General features: G+C 33.7%; 1 protein-coding gene across 4 annotated transcripts in view; it reads left to right on the forward strand.

Moving 5' to 3' along the window:
* LNPK (lunapark, ER junction formation factor) overlaps positions 1–10426 on the forward strand; it is a 73964-nt gene extending 63538 nt beyond the window's left edge. For 3 of the 4 annotated variants that reach the window (XM_047872354.1, XM_047872352.1, XM_047872356.1), the window contains 3 exons: positions 629–699; positions 1855–2025; positions 9404–10426. In XM_047872354.1, coding sequence (XP_047728310.1) covers positions 629–699; positions 1855–2025; positions 9404–9639 — 478 coding nt within the window. In that variant the 3' untranslated portion in view covers positions 9640–10426. Of the gene's footprint in view, positions 1–628; positions 700–1854; positions 2026–3579; positions 3663–9403 lie in introns of all 4 variants that reach the window. The other variant, XM_047872355.1, reaches the window with a different exon arrangement.
* Positions 10427–12508: the final 2082 nt, after the last annotated feature.

Raw genomic sequence — 12508 nt, forward strand, 5'->3', positions numbered from 1 at the left:
ACACAGAGAACAGAGAATGTATAAATAGGAAATGAGGAAGATGTATAACTAGGATAGACACAGCAATCGTGATGTTTGGAAGTTAACCTTTGGACTGGACTAAACAAATTCATTTCTTTACTACAGACTTCTCAGAAGTTTTATTTTTATTTTATTTTATTTTATTTTATTTTATTTTATTTTATTTTATTTTATTTTATTTTATTTTATTTTATTTTATTTTATTTTATTTTTCAGAAGTTTTAATAACATTCATTGTGAATCACTAAGGGGTTCCATCTTTTCCAATCTAATCTGACCATGGATTTTGGGTCTGTTAGCCTCAGAAATATATGTTAGGAAGTACTGAAATTTAAGTGTTCTGTTATTGATTATGTTTGTTACCTTAGTAAGGATATATTCATTTGACTGTTGCTTAGTTTGTTTTTCGTTTTGTGTATAAATTATATTTTAGAAAGGTTGAAATTTTGGCTGTTATGGTTAAAGGGTATTGTTTATTGTTTACTAAGTAACATTTAGTCTGTTATGGCATATTTAGCTGTGTAAAATATTAGTTAGCTGTGATGGCTATTTTCATGGGCTTTGTCTGCATTTGTAACTGATCTGTTCATTTTTCCTTTTGGTGTAGGTATGCCCTTATATGTCAGCAGTGTTTTTCTCATAATGGAATGGCTTTGAAAGAAGAATTTGAATACATTGGTAAGAATTATTGGGCGTTTAGATTAAAATATTTTACTCTTAAATATTTCATCCTATGCCAAGTCCCATGTAATGTCACTTTGTTTTAGGTGCTCTGTTTGTATTGTTCAGGCATATTGTCCTTATTTTAGAACACAGAGCAAAGCAGGAACAACAATGCAGGTTTTTTCCTCATATAGTGTACAACTTCTAGGTCTTTTCAAACTTCATTGTGCATCAGAATCACCTGAAGAGCTTTTAAAAATACCATGCCCAAGACCCACCAACTAAGAGTCTGTTTTAATTGATTTGGGATGGGTCCAGGCTTTTTTTTTTAAGCTCCTCAGAGGATTCTCATGTGCAGCCACTATTAAAAATTATTGTACTAAATTACTTATGTTTCTTAAATATGACATACCAAAGTTTCTTGGGCACGTGAGCAATGTTCTGGATTTTAAAATCCCTAATGATTATAGTGACTAGAAATGTAATTTCTGTAATACATTTGGATCATTATTAATATTGTTTTGCTATTAGATAAACTGCTGTGTAACTTACCATCTTTTCTGATTTATTTATTTACTTATTATTTACTTATTATTTTTTAAAATACAATTAATTGTCAAGTTAGCTAACATACAGTGTACATAGTGTGCTCTTGGCTTCGGGAGTAGATTCCCATGACTCATTGCTTACATACAACACTCAGCGCTCATCCTGACAAGTGTTCTTTTCAATGCCCATTATGTATTCCTCAATCCCCCCCCCCCCCAATCCACCCTCAGTTTGTTCTCTGTATTTAAGAGTCTCTTATGATTTGCCTCCCTCTCTGGTTGAAACTACTTTTTTCTCCTTCCCTTCTCCCATGGTCTTCTGTTAAGTTTCTCAAATTCCTCATATGACTGAAAACATATATCTGTCTTTCTCTGACTTTTCTGTTTTAAAATTAATATTCTAATTCTAATAATAATTAGAAATTATGCTTTAAAATTAGCTTTTGTTAGAGCACCTGGCATTATTATTAAAACTAGATGTAGTTTCACAAGGGATAAATAACTTTTGAAGGGTTCTTTGACTATTTGCAAAAGTAATCTTGAGAATGATCTGATTAGTCCTTGAATTTTTTTTTTTTTTTGGTTTGTGGTTTTGTTTATTTTTTAAAAAAATTCTCTGCAGCTTTTCGATGTGCCTACTGTTTTTTCTTGAATCCTGCAAGAAAAACTAGACCTCAGGCTCCAAGACTTCCAGAGTTTAGTTTTGAGAAGAGGCAGGCAGTGGAAAGCTCAAGTTCAGTTGGTCCCTTGCCCTCAGGAAGTGTGATTTCGTCAGAGAACCAGACCAGTGAAGGTATGAATATGTTAATTAAAAAGTTTTATCTTTTAATAATGTTTGCTATTTAACATTAAAAGCATAATGCTTTTAGATAAGAATGGATTAATTTATCAGATTTTGCAGCATGCATACAGCTATTGCTCTGATACTCAGCCCTCCTGTGTGATTGGTATGATGTGTTTCAGTTTTAAAATGTAGGTTACCCTGTGTTAAGCAGCATCCACCCACAGCTGGGTAAACATTGTTTATGGAGTGACATCTAGGAACTGTTGGAAGATTTGACTAGTGATACTTTCATGGAATCATTTTTTCAATTTATTTAAGTGAAGCATGTTATAAGAATTACGCAACTACTTGTAAGGGTAAAATTCTGCTATAATTTGTAGTTAACATTGATAAAATAGATTTGTGCCTACCATTGGAATTGGTAAGGTTACCAGAAGCAAGAAACTTTGGAACTGGAAAGTCGTCCTTGGCATTCTTTGGATAAGTATGTTGATAGGACTGGTGTTTCTTTGAAACAATTTATTGAGGTGCACAAGATTTAACATTGCTGCTGTATGCCTTTGATGTAAAACAACCTTTTGCAAAAGAGAAACAGAATTTATCAGAATTCATTGGTTTTTAGGATTCGTCTTTAATTCTGTTTTAGGACTTCTTGTGGAAGTTTCATAAGCAAATGGAAAAGATGAGGTGGAAGATCTGACTATTAATTGCCAACTGTTTCTTGTTAATATTAGGTGGGGAGCTATTTGTTAAGCAGCTCCTAGTCATGGAGATGCTAAAATTATGGCACAGGCCATGATATTTTGGTGCTATGCCTGATGTAGAAAAAAATCCATATTAGAAGTTTAGTTCACATAGTGTATTTAGCAGTCTGTATTCATCCTTTTAATTTCTAGGAATTCTCATTTATAGATATTTGATTTCTTCTTTATACAAACACTGAGTAGTGAAAAAACTGCTTTAACTGAGAACAATAAAGCAGTGAATTTTCAGATATCGGAAGGTTAATATAAAAATTTGAGTATCTTTTTTTTTTTTTTTTTAACTTTGAAGAGTGAACCTAAAATACGTGTGTTGATTTGGGCTTGGCTTTTGGCTTACTAACATGCATCAGAATGAATTTGAACACAGATAGCCATGACAAGTGTGTATACTTTCAACACTGAATCAATACATTCACTTTCTCCAAGTCTGCAGTATCAACTCCAAACATATCACATTTTTTCTTTTGCTTAAGTCATGCTCTGAAGCTGATTATTGCATGCAGATCACCTGCCTTGCTATTGCAGCCTCTTGGAACTGAAAACTAAGGAATTTCATACTGAAGATGCCTAGAGGAAAATTTGAAGTCCTTTCCATAAATAAGTAACCTTGCTTATGAAAGCTAAAGTGAATATTTGAAAGCCAATAGTTGGGACACACACACACACAAAGAAACAAAAGGAAAAACAGCCAACAAAATAAAAATCTTGATGAGTCCCATGCTTTAGATCTTCTCCCAGGGTTGAGATGGATAGTTAGCAAACAACACCCAGCTATACCTTTCCTTCTCATCAAATCTAGGAGGAGCAATACCCCAGATGTCTCATTTTCTATCTGAAATCTCCAGAACGAAGTCTAACTGGCTCAGACTCAGCCCTAATAAGGTAATGTTTATAGGTGAAGACAAAACTTGAGGCAAGGTCTGACAGCTGTGTAGTGCTGGAAACTGAAGCAACAATTCCATTTGGTTGAGATGGTCTTTGGAGGAGTAACTTTTTCATACTTCTCTTTGGATTCATTGAAATGGCTATGAGAATTTTTTACTTCTTTGGCTTTCCAGAAGATTGAAACTTTTCTCCAAGATTCTGTCTCAGCACTGTGATACACAGTTACCATTTCCAAGCTGCAGTTCTTCAGTAGACGACTAGGTAGTATTCTGATGAAAGATGAAGCTGCATTTGTTGTGACTGCTGGAGGCATACCCTTAAGTTTAAATTGAACAGTAAGTAAGGCCATATCATCTCAATCGTCTACTTTTGGTGCCAAGAGCCAGTATAACGGAGGGCTTATATTTCTGATTTCCACATTCTTGATGTAAAAACTTGAGGTCCAAAAGAAAAAAAAAATCTTTCCTGCTTTTATTTTCATATTTTTTAAAAGTAGTGAAGTAGCTCCTTAGTAATTATAGAAACTGCAGAGATTAGGTGATTGAATTCACAGATGGAACTAAAAGGTAACTTTTTTCCATCTGGATTTTTCTTTCAACAAATATTCTATAACCATTTATATGAATAATCTTGAGTCATTAGAAGCAGCCTTTTTTTTTTTTTTTCAATCTATGGTATAAGACTTTGAAATTAAGTTTTGTTTTGATTCTGCTACTGGAAGATTTTGCATTTAGGATGAGACACAAGGTTTTTGAAAAATTTTTGGATCACTCTTTAGAACAACATATGAAATGTTGGAAAGTTTTCATCAAAGAAGGAGACCTGGAAGAAATTTCTCCCGTTAATTACTCATTTGGATTCCTAGAATTTTTTTCTAGAATTGTGTGTCCAGATGCTTTGGTAATAGAATATTGAAGAAACACAAGAAGTTAGGACTATGGATTTTCTTTTTATCTAGGAGCATACTAGATGTGGTATGCCAAAGTAATGAAGTACTTTTAGGTTACTGGGTTTCTTTTATGGCTAAATGAGTGGTGCAATAATACCTGAATCTCCGCTAATCCACATTAAAGTGGTTTATCAGTTTTGCTTTGTTAAAATGTGCTTTCCAGAATACTTGATATGTGGCATTCTTTTTTGTTAACTATGATAATAATTAGAAAAAGAGATTTCTGTATTGTTAGTGTACCAGTACAGTGATTTTAGGTTAGCATGTTTGAAAAATGTTAATGTTGTTCTAATTGCTCTGTTGTATTTGTCTAGCTCCTAATTATTTTAATAAAAAATAGCTTTTACTTAATTGGAAATAACTTGCTAGTAATAAAACTCATGGCCTTTAATCAATATTATCAAAAATAGTAAAATTCATTTAAGGTGAAATTTATTTTGGTAATTGATTTCTGCTTTTTTCTTTTAAGCAATATACTGTTACTGTTAGGTATGTTAAACTAGAGAAAATTCTATTTTTAGTGTTGTTTGTTGTGAGGCTCTAGGAAATTGAACTATTTGATAATGTAAACTTTGTTGAATTCTGTGTATTTATCAGATCCAAAAAGCTTGTACCTTTGTTGATATTTAATTATGTACAACTTCCTCAAGGTGTATATTTGCCTATAGGATGTTTTTGCATGTCTGTTTTAGACATAGAGATCTTATGCCCTTCTGATTCTCTTTTCTAAAACGCCTTCACCTAATAGTTTTACATTGTTGCCTAATAATGACATTTCTTACTCATCTAATGGATTTTTTTTTACCAATGCTAAATAACAGTACTATTGTTAAACAATATTCTATTGCTCATTATGAGTTATTTTCTCATAGGTGGTTTTTATTTAATTGGATTTTATTCATTGAACTATTGGGTTGAGTTTTGAGATGAGATGAGATTCATGTCTTTGTTCCTTAATATAAGTTGACCATTTTCCTCAAGGCAGAAAAATCTTGTAAAAACTGCTTTGCTTAAAACCTATGAGTTAGTTCAAAGACAAACTGTTCATTCTAGTTGAACAAATTCTCCTTTGGGTAAGTTTTACACATATAGTGGGTACTGATGTGTGGGCAAGGCAAAAGTTTGATGCATTAGCAAGACAAATTTTTGTTATTGTAAAAGGAATAAAAAGTAAGAATCTAAATGAATCCACTAAAATATGAAGGGTTTTCAAAGGCATAAACTAAATAGAATCGTGGGTTTTTTTTCCCTGTGGAAATTATATATTTCTAAAGGGAATACATGAATTTGTTTTGCTAGACTATTCTTTAGTTTTCTTAGAAAATTATTCTTTCAAGAGCTAGAATAAAAACCTAAAAGTAAGGTGATGTTCTTACATGTTTTTGCATGTGCATGGTTTATAGATGAGGCAGTGGTATTTGTTATACAGTTATACTCAGTTTTATGAGTTTGAGTTATCTAGCTGAGTTGAGGCTTTGCCCAAACCAACTGGAAGCCAGTTGTTACAATTTGGTAGAGAAAGCTTCTCTCTCAAAGATACTGAGGTGAGAGTGGGGCAGAGGGTAGGAATGGGGGAAGGAACAAATTCCATGGGTCATTTTTGTTTTATGATTGTGATATGTTGGTTTCTTAACATTATGCTTGCCAAAACTGATTTTTAAAATTTTCTTACATAGGTCATTCAGGTAACTTTGTTTTAATTTTGGTGTTAAATTGGTTTTGCACAGGGGAGAAGAGGCCTGTTTAATTAGTGTAAACACAAAGGCTGGTTTCTGTTTTAGTATTTTCTGCCCAGATGTTGACATCTTTTGTAATGTATTTTTTACCACCAAGCTGTTTTAAACTACAACTTTGCAGAAAAAATTTGCTGTTTTTATTAGAATAGGCAAATGATATTCTCCCATAGAAATAAAGTAAATTTAGAATACATTTAATGATCTTATTATAAAGCCCTGTGGTTTAGTTATTAAACACGTAATTCTCTGTTAATCTTGTACACCTAATTCACTTAAATCTTATTTGGATGACTTTTCACAAAATGGCATTGGCACCTAAAAATCGAATATTTATGTCATTTAGACTTATGTCTGCAATATAGGCATCATGACACATACTGGTTTTTCTGTAGTATTACTAGTCTTAAAATGATTTTTCTGCAAATTAATCTGGGAGAGGAGAAGTAGTCATTAATAGCTTTTTGATTATTTTCAAGCCCTACCCATAATTTCACCAATTTTTAGTATTCTGTGTATTCTTTGCAATATGATACAGTATTGACAAGCACATTTTGTGTATGATGTCATTTTCTTTTTTTTTTAATTAAAAATTTTTTTTCTTTAATATTTATTTATTTTTGAGAGACAGAGAGACACAGAGCGTGAGCAGGGGAGGGGTAGAGAGAGTGGGAGACACAGAATCTGAAGTAGGCTCCAGGCTCTGAGTTGTCAGCACAGAGCCCGACACGGGGCTTGAACTCACAAACTGCGAGATCATCACCTGAGCTGAAGTCGGTTGCTTAACTGACTGAGCCACCCAGGCGCCCCGATGTCATTTTCTAATTATGATAGCCCATGGTATTTCTTAGAATTTATCTTAATAGACATTTAAAAATTTAAGTATTGTAGTACTTCTTTTTGTGTTATCTGCTTTAAGACCCCAGAATTTTTTTAATTAAATTGGATTTGACCAATGATGTGTCTGCTTCTGAAAATAGTTACATGACAAAGCTTTAAGATGATAAACAATCAACTTGAGTACGTTTAAGTTCAGTACTGAGGCAGTTGGTCAGACAATGTGACAAATTACATGGGCCTCTATTCACTTAAACACATTTATTGGTGAGTCCCGGATTCTGAGCTTTTTCTTTTCATTTTGTGTGGCTTTATTGTTTTGTTTTGTGTTTTTTTTTTCCAGAAGGCTTTCTAAAATATAACAAATGGTAAAGTTCTTGGCAAGTAAGAACTCTCAATGGCCAGAGAGTTGTGGAAAACCGTGACTCTTAGAATTCTACCCTGGATAAATTCTGAGAGGGTAGAATTACAAATGGTTGGCAACTCCTGAAGTTTTCCACTGAAGAACTTGCTTGCCCTTGTGGCAGAAATGCTCTGTACATGTTTAGAGAGTTTCCTATGTACTTTCTGCTTTTCCTTTATGCACTGGAACATTCATATAACAAAACTCAAACAATCTACTGCCTTTCTACCTTGAGTTTTGGAAGATTCCAAGTGGTACAGCAATGCCATTTTTCAGTTCCTTTTAAGATGAGAATAGCATTTTTGTGACATTTGACATAAATAGGATTTGTGAACATTACTCACTACTTTTGGGGATCATGTGAATTTTCATACAGTAAAACCTCATTAACTTGGATGTCCCCAACTGTGGAATTTTGGCCTTTCATTCTATATATGAAAGAGGGAAGGAGGTTGTAACTAATTCTGTAAACTATAGTCCAAGATATGTTTAAAGACATAATTACTTTATGTGAATTACTATAGATGTAATTACATAATTACTATATATGTGAAATATAGATAATTTGTATTTATTAAAACTGATAATGGTAAACCACGACTTTGTAAGACCTCCACATTTCTGTGTGCATACAGTACATAATTTCTTTGCAAAACTATTAACTAATTTTATTTATTTAGCAAGACTCTGACCTGTACTGTAAAGGAACTAAACTTGAACTTTTTACTAACGTAAACTGGTTTTTCCTCCGATTTTTTGAATTAATAACATTTGTAGTGTATCGTAAGGGATCTTGTATGAGCATAATAAAATCTGCTTATTTGTTTAGCTGATGTGATTTAACGATATTTCTCCTAGCAAGGATATTTGTTACTATTACAAAAACAAAAGCTAGATTTTTATTTTTGACTTGGAAAATAAGAGGCCCAAAGCTTTCTGCTTCTGACATCTTCCCCTCCCCACTGGCATTTAATTTTTTAAACTTTAAAGAATTAAAGGGACTTTATTGAATAAAATAATAATTATTATTAGGGATTTGAGTTTAATGAAACTCAAAAGAGAGTTTAAAGGGAGTAAATTTTCAGGTAGGAACCAAGAGCCTCCCTTAGCTTCTACTATGGCGACAGGGGCCAAAGACCCTTCCCTTCTCTTAGTATTCTAGGTATATAGCATATTCTGACCCAGAGGTTTAAATCCTGAGAACTTGTCTTGCAGAGGGTTGAAGGGAGACTTTTCATGGGAAAAGGTAGATCCAGATCACCCCAGTCTTTGGATAATAGAGATGCAAATCAGTGTGGGGAATAGCACAGCCTACACACACACACACACACACACACACACACACACACACACTTATTGTTTACAGGGTTGCCTGGGTGCCAGGGACATAGTTCTTTCAGGAAACATGATCCGGGAGTTAATACATTGGCCTCATTTGCTGTACTGTTTTCTTATGGCACATAAATCTGTTGGAACTTAGTTTGCTTTATTTGGACATTTAACTTTCAAATACATCTTTAGGAAATTTCCCGAATATTGTGAAAGTTGCTAAATTTTAGGAAAATATAGGGCTTTGGGTAAAAGTGTGTTTATGCATTTGTTTTCCCCAAATTGTTTTTTTTCATCCTTCATTCATACCAACTCATATATGGGTATGCTACAAGGAGTTAAGTACATATTTTAAAAGATTTTAAGGATAATGTTGGACCATTCTTCTGTTTCTTAGTTCATGTATTGTGTGCTTATCTTTTGTTTATCTTATTTAGCAGTTTTAACATTTGGATATGCCTAAAATCTTGACTCTTTATCTTTTCAGAATCTTTAGAAGAACAAGATGTTCTTGATAACAGTACAGAGCAGACAGATGAGAAAATATCAGATACAGAGCAGACAAACCAAGGGATTGAAAACATTTCTGGCACAGAGGACCCGGAGGAGAGACAAGAGACCGAGAATGAGGAGACCTCGGAGAATGAGGCCAAATCAACAGTTCCCAGAGTGGATTCTATTCCGAATCCTGAACTCAGTGGAGAATCTTTGATGGCAGTGTAGTAAATGCTTCCACGTGCCTTCCACTGGACATTTGTAGACTTGTTGATGTCAGTTATTGCTTTTTAGGTGCTGCTTTCTTTTTTTTCCCCTCTAAGGATGTGCTTGATATCATTTGAATTCAGATTACTTAGCTATTTCAATATGTCAGAATTGTAGCTACTGGGTATTAAATTAAAGGCAAGGGATATCAGTAAAGGAAGATCCTTTGGAGTGTACAAAGACCCACACTGTTTAGCCAGCTTTTAGATGTTTTCTTCCATTCTAAAAGTAAACAAACATAGCATTCTTGTTTTCTCTATGTGTGACCTGTAAATAATACCCATTTTGACATAGGAAGAACTTTGGTTATGCGTAAGTTCTAATAGTGTTCGTTTTAAGGAATGAAACCCAATTAAGATTTTAAATAATTCATTATCAAAAATGGATAAAAATTTTAATTCTTGAGATATTTTCCAGGAGGGGAAATGTCTATTTAGGCATTTACATTAAGTGGTATGAAAGTTACAAATAACTATATAGGCATTGGTACGAATTCTCAGTAAGAATGCAACTGAACAGTCAAGTGCAGTGTTTCTTTTTGATGTTTCTTATTTTGCAGCTGGGCCAAAGGCACATGATGTATATAATTAGCTTATGTTTACATATTAACATATAGGAAATATCTCTGCACTTGACTGTACTTGAATTCTGAGCATTATTTATACTTGTAAAATAATGGTGATATTATAAGTGAATTGTGTGCTCTTGTGTGTGTATTGTTAAGGAAAATAAAGATGATCTGGCAGCAGTTTCTTTTTGTTAAATACCTAGACTTCCTCAGACAGTGTCTTGGTAGATGACTTGGTTATCTGAAAAATCTTAGTAAGGGGAGCTCACAATAAAATTAATCCATAGACTCTCCTGAGAGCAAATTTTGATGCTTCTGTTCAGACCAATTGCCTTTCAAACTCAGAGAAATAGTGACATGTAGACGTTCTAATCAGAGATTAGGGTTTCCTGATTCGGGAAAACCTTAAGCCATTTGTAATTTTTTATTTTGAGAGACAAAGAAGTATTGTGAGAATAGGTAGTTACTAGTAGTTCATTGGGTTTAATATATGTGTTAACTGGCAAAAAATTAGACCCAGAATGGTAATTCTCATACCTTGCATACAATGTGGTTGGTTATCTTCTTTTCCTTTTATCTTTCTTCTCCATTATTCAAAAAATTGAAATCAAGTTATGCCAAAGGGAAGCATCTACAGGAATGGTACATATGGGAAATATTTCTAAATTGTACGTAGTTTATTAAAAATTTAATAAAATAATATTTGTTATTAAAAAATTCATATTTATGATTTAATATCTTATATATGATAGGTATTTTAATGAGCCCAATCTGTTAATAGTCTGAGGCATTATGGCACAGGGACCAGAGTTTTTGAGATTACAAAACGCTTTAAATTTCAGCTCTGCAGTCTTGGGCAAGTAACTCAACCTCTCTGAGACTGGTTTTTCAACTGTAAAATGGGAAGTATGATACCTACTTACTTGTCGGAGTATAGGGAAGGTGAGAAATAATTTGTATAATAGGCCTATTATTCATAGATAGTTAAGCAGATGGTAGCATTTTATATTATTGATATCCTTGTGAAATATGAAGGGCTATAAATTCTTCCTCTTGCAAATAAGGAAATGAAAAAATAATGTGAACATAGAGTTCAGCTGCTCAGAATCAAGCCAGTATTCTCTGCATCAGCTTTTCTCTATCTTATACATGTATAGAAACACATAGATTAAGGAAATAGGAACCTGAAGCTGTGGAATATCATCTCTGAATGTAATTTTTTGGGGGGGGGGAGTGAATCCATCAGATTTTGTATGTTATGGACTCATAAATATTTTAGTAACATCTTGTTGAGTCGTCTTGTTTTAAAACATTCAAATTCTGATATACATTGCTTGAAAATGAGTATTTCAGAGAAATATAACTTAATGATAGAATCAAGCAAATATTATGAGAAATAACTTTGCAAGAAATGTGCAAGAAGGTTAAAAGGGGATTAGTAAAATTAATGCAATGGGTAACATGCTTACCCATCGTATAGTGATTGTATAGTACGCTTGAAAACAGAAAAGGTTATTCTGATATTGTAATAAGTAGTTCATGGTTTGCGCGAGTGGTAAAATGTTCCGATTCTTAAGACTACTATAAGAAACTACTATTGAGGCTGGGAAAAACAAACTATTGAGTGCCCTTAGCTAGAGTGAGCTTCCCTACTAAGAAATGCTCAACAGATATTTTCTAAACTCTTCTCACTGTGTCCTCAGCATGATCTACAAACATGGTCTGGCTGCTACCCCTCCATGCCTCTTCCACCATTTGCTACAGCTTCACGGGCGCTTCCAATTCTGTGACCACGCTAAGCCCGTTCCTGCATTAGGTCTCCGCTTAAATGGTCTCTTCTCAGAGAGGTACGCTCTTACATTCCTGGTCTAAAGCTGGCCTCTGCCTGTTGCTCTCTGTCGTATCACTTAATCTCTACTATTGGACACTTTCAGTATTTTATTTGTTTACCAGTTTGCAGTCTGCCTTCGCAACATAAAATCTGTGTGTGCAAGGCTCTTTTTTTTGTCTTACTCACCGCTGTATCTCCAGGTCTAACACAGTGCTTGACACATATTTATTATGTGAATGAATAACTTGTTGCTAAATCCAGTGAAAACTCTCAGTCCTTAACTTATTTCACTGTTTGACAGTATTGACATTGCTGAGCATTCCCCTTGGTTTGAAACACTTTATTTTTTTCTTTTGGCTTTTGACCTCTCACACTCTGGCCCCTTTCTCTCAGCGTCCTTTCTCTTTCCCTGTGCGCCCATTAAATACTGG

The sequence above is a fragment of the Prionailurus viverrinus genome, chromosome C1, assembly GCF_022837055.1.
Source record: "Prionailurus viverrinus isolate Anna chromosome C1, UM_Priviv_1.0, whole genome shotgun sequence".
Lineage (NCBI taxonomy): Eukaryota > Metazoa > Chordata > Mammalia > Carnivora > Felidae > Prionailurus > Prionailurus viverrinus.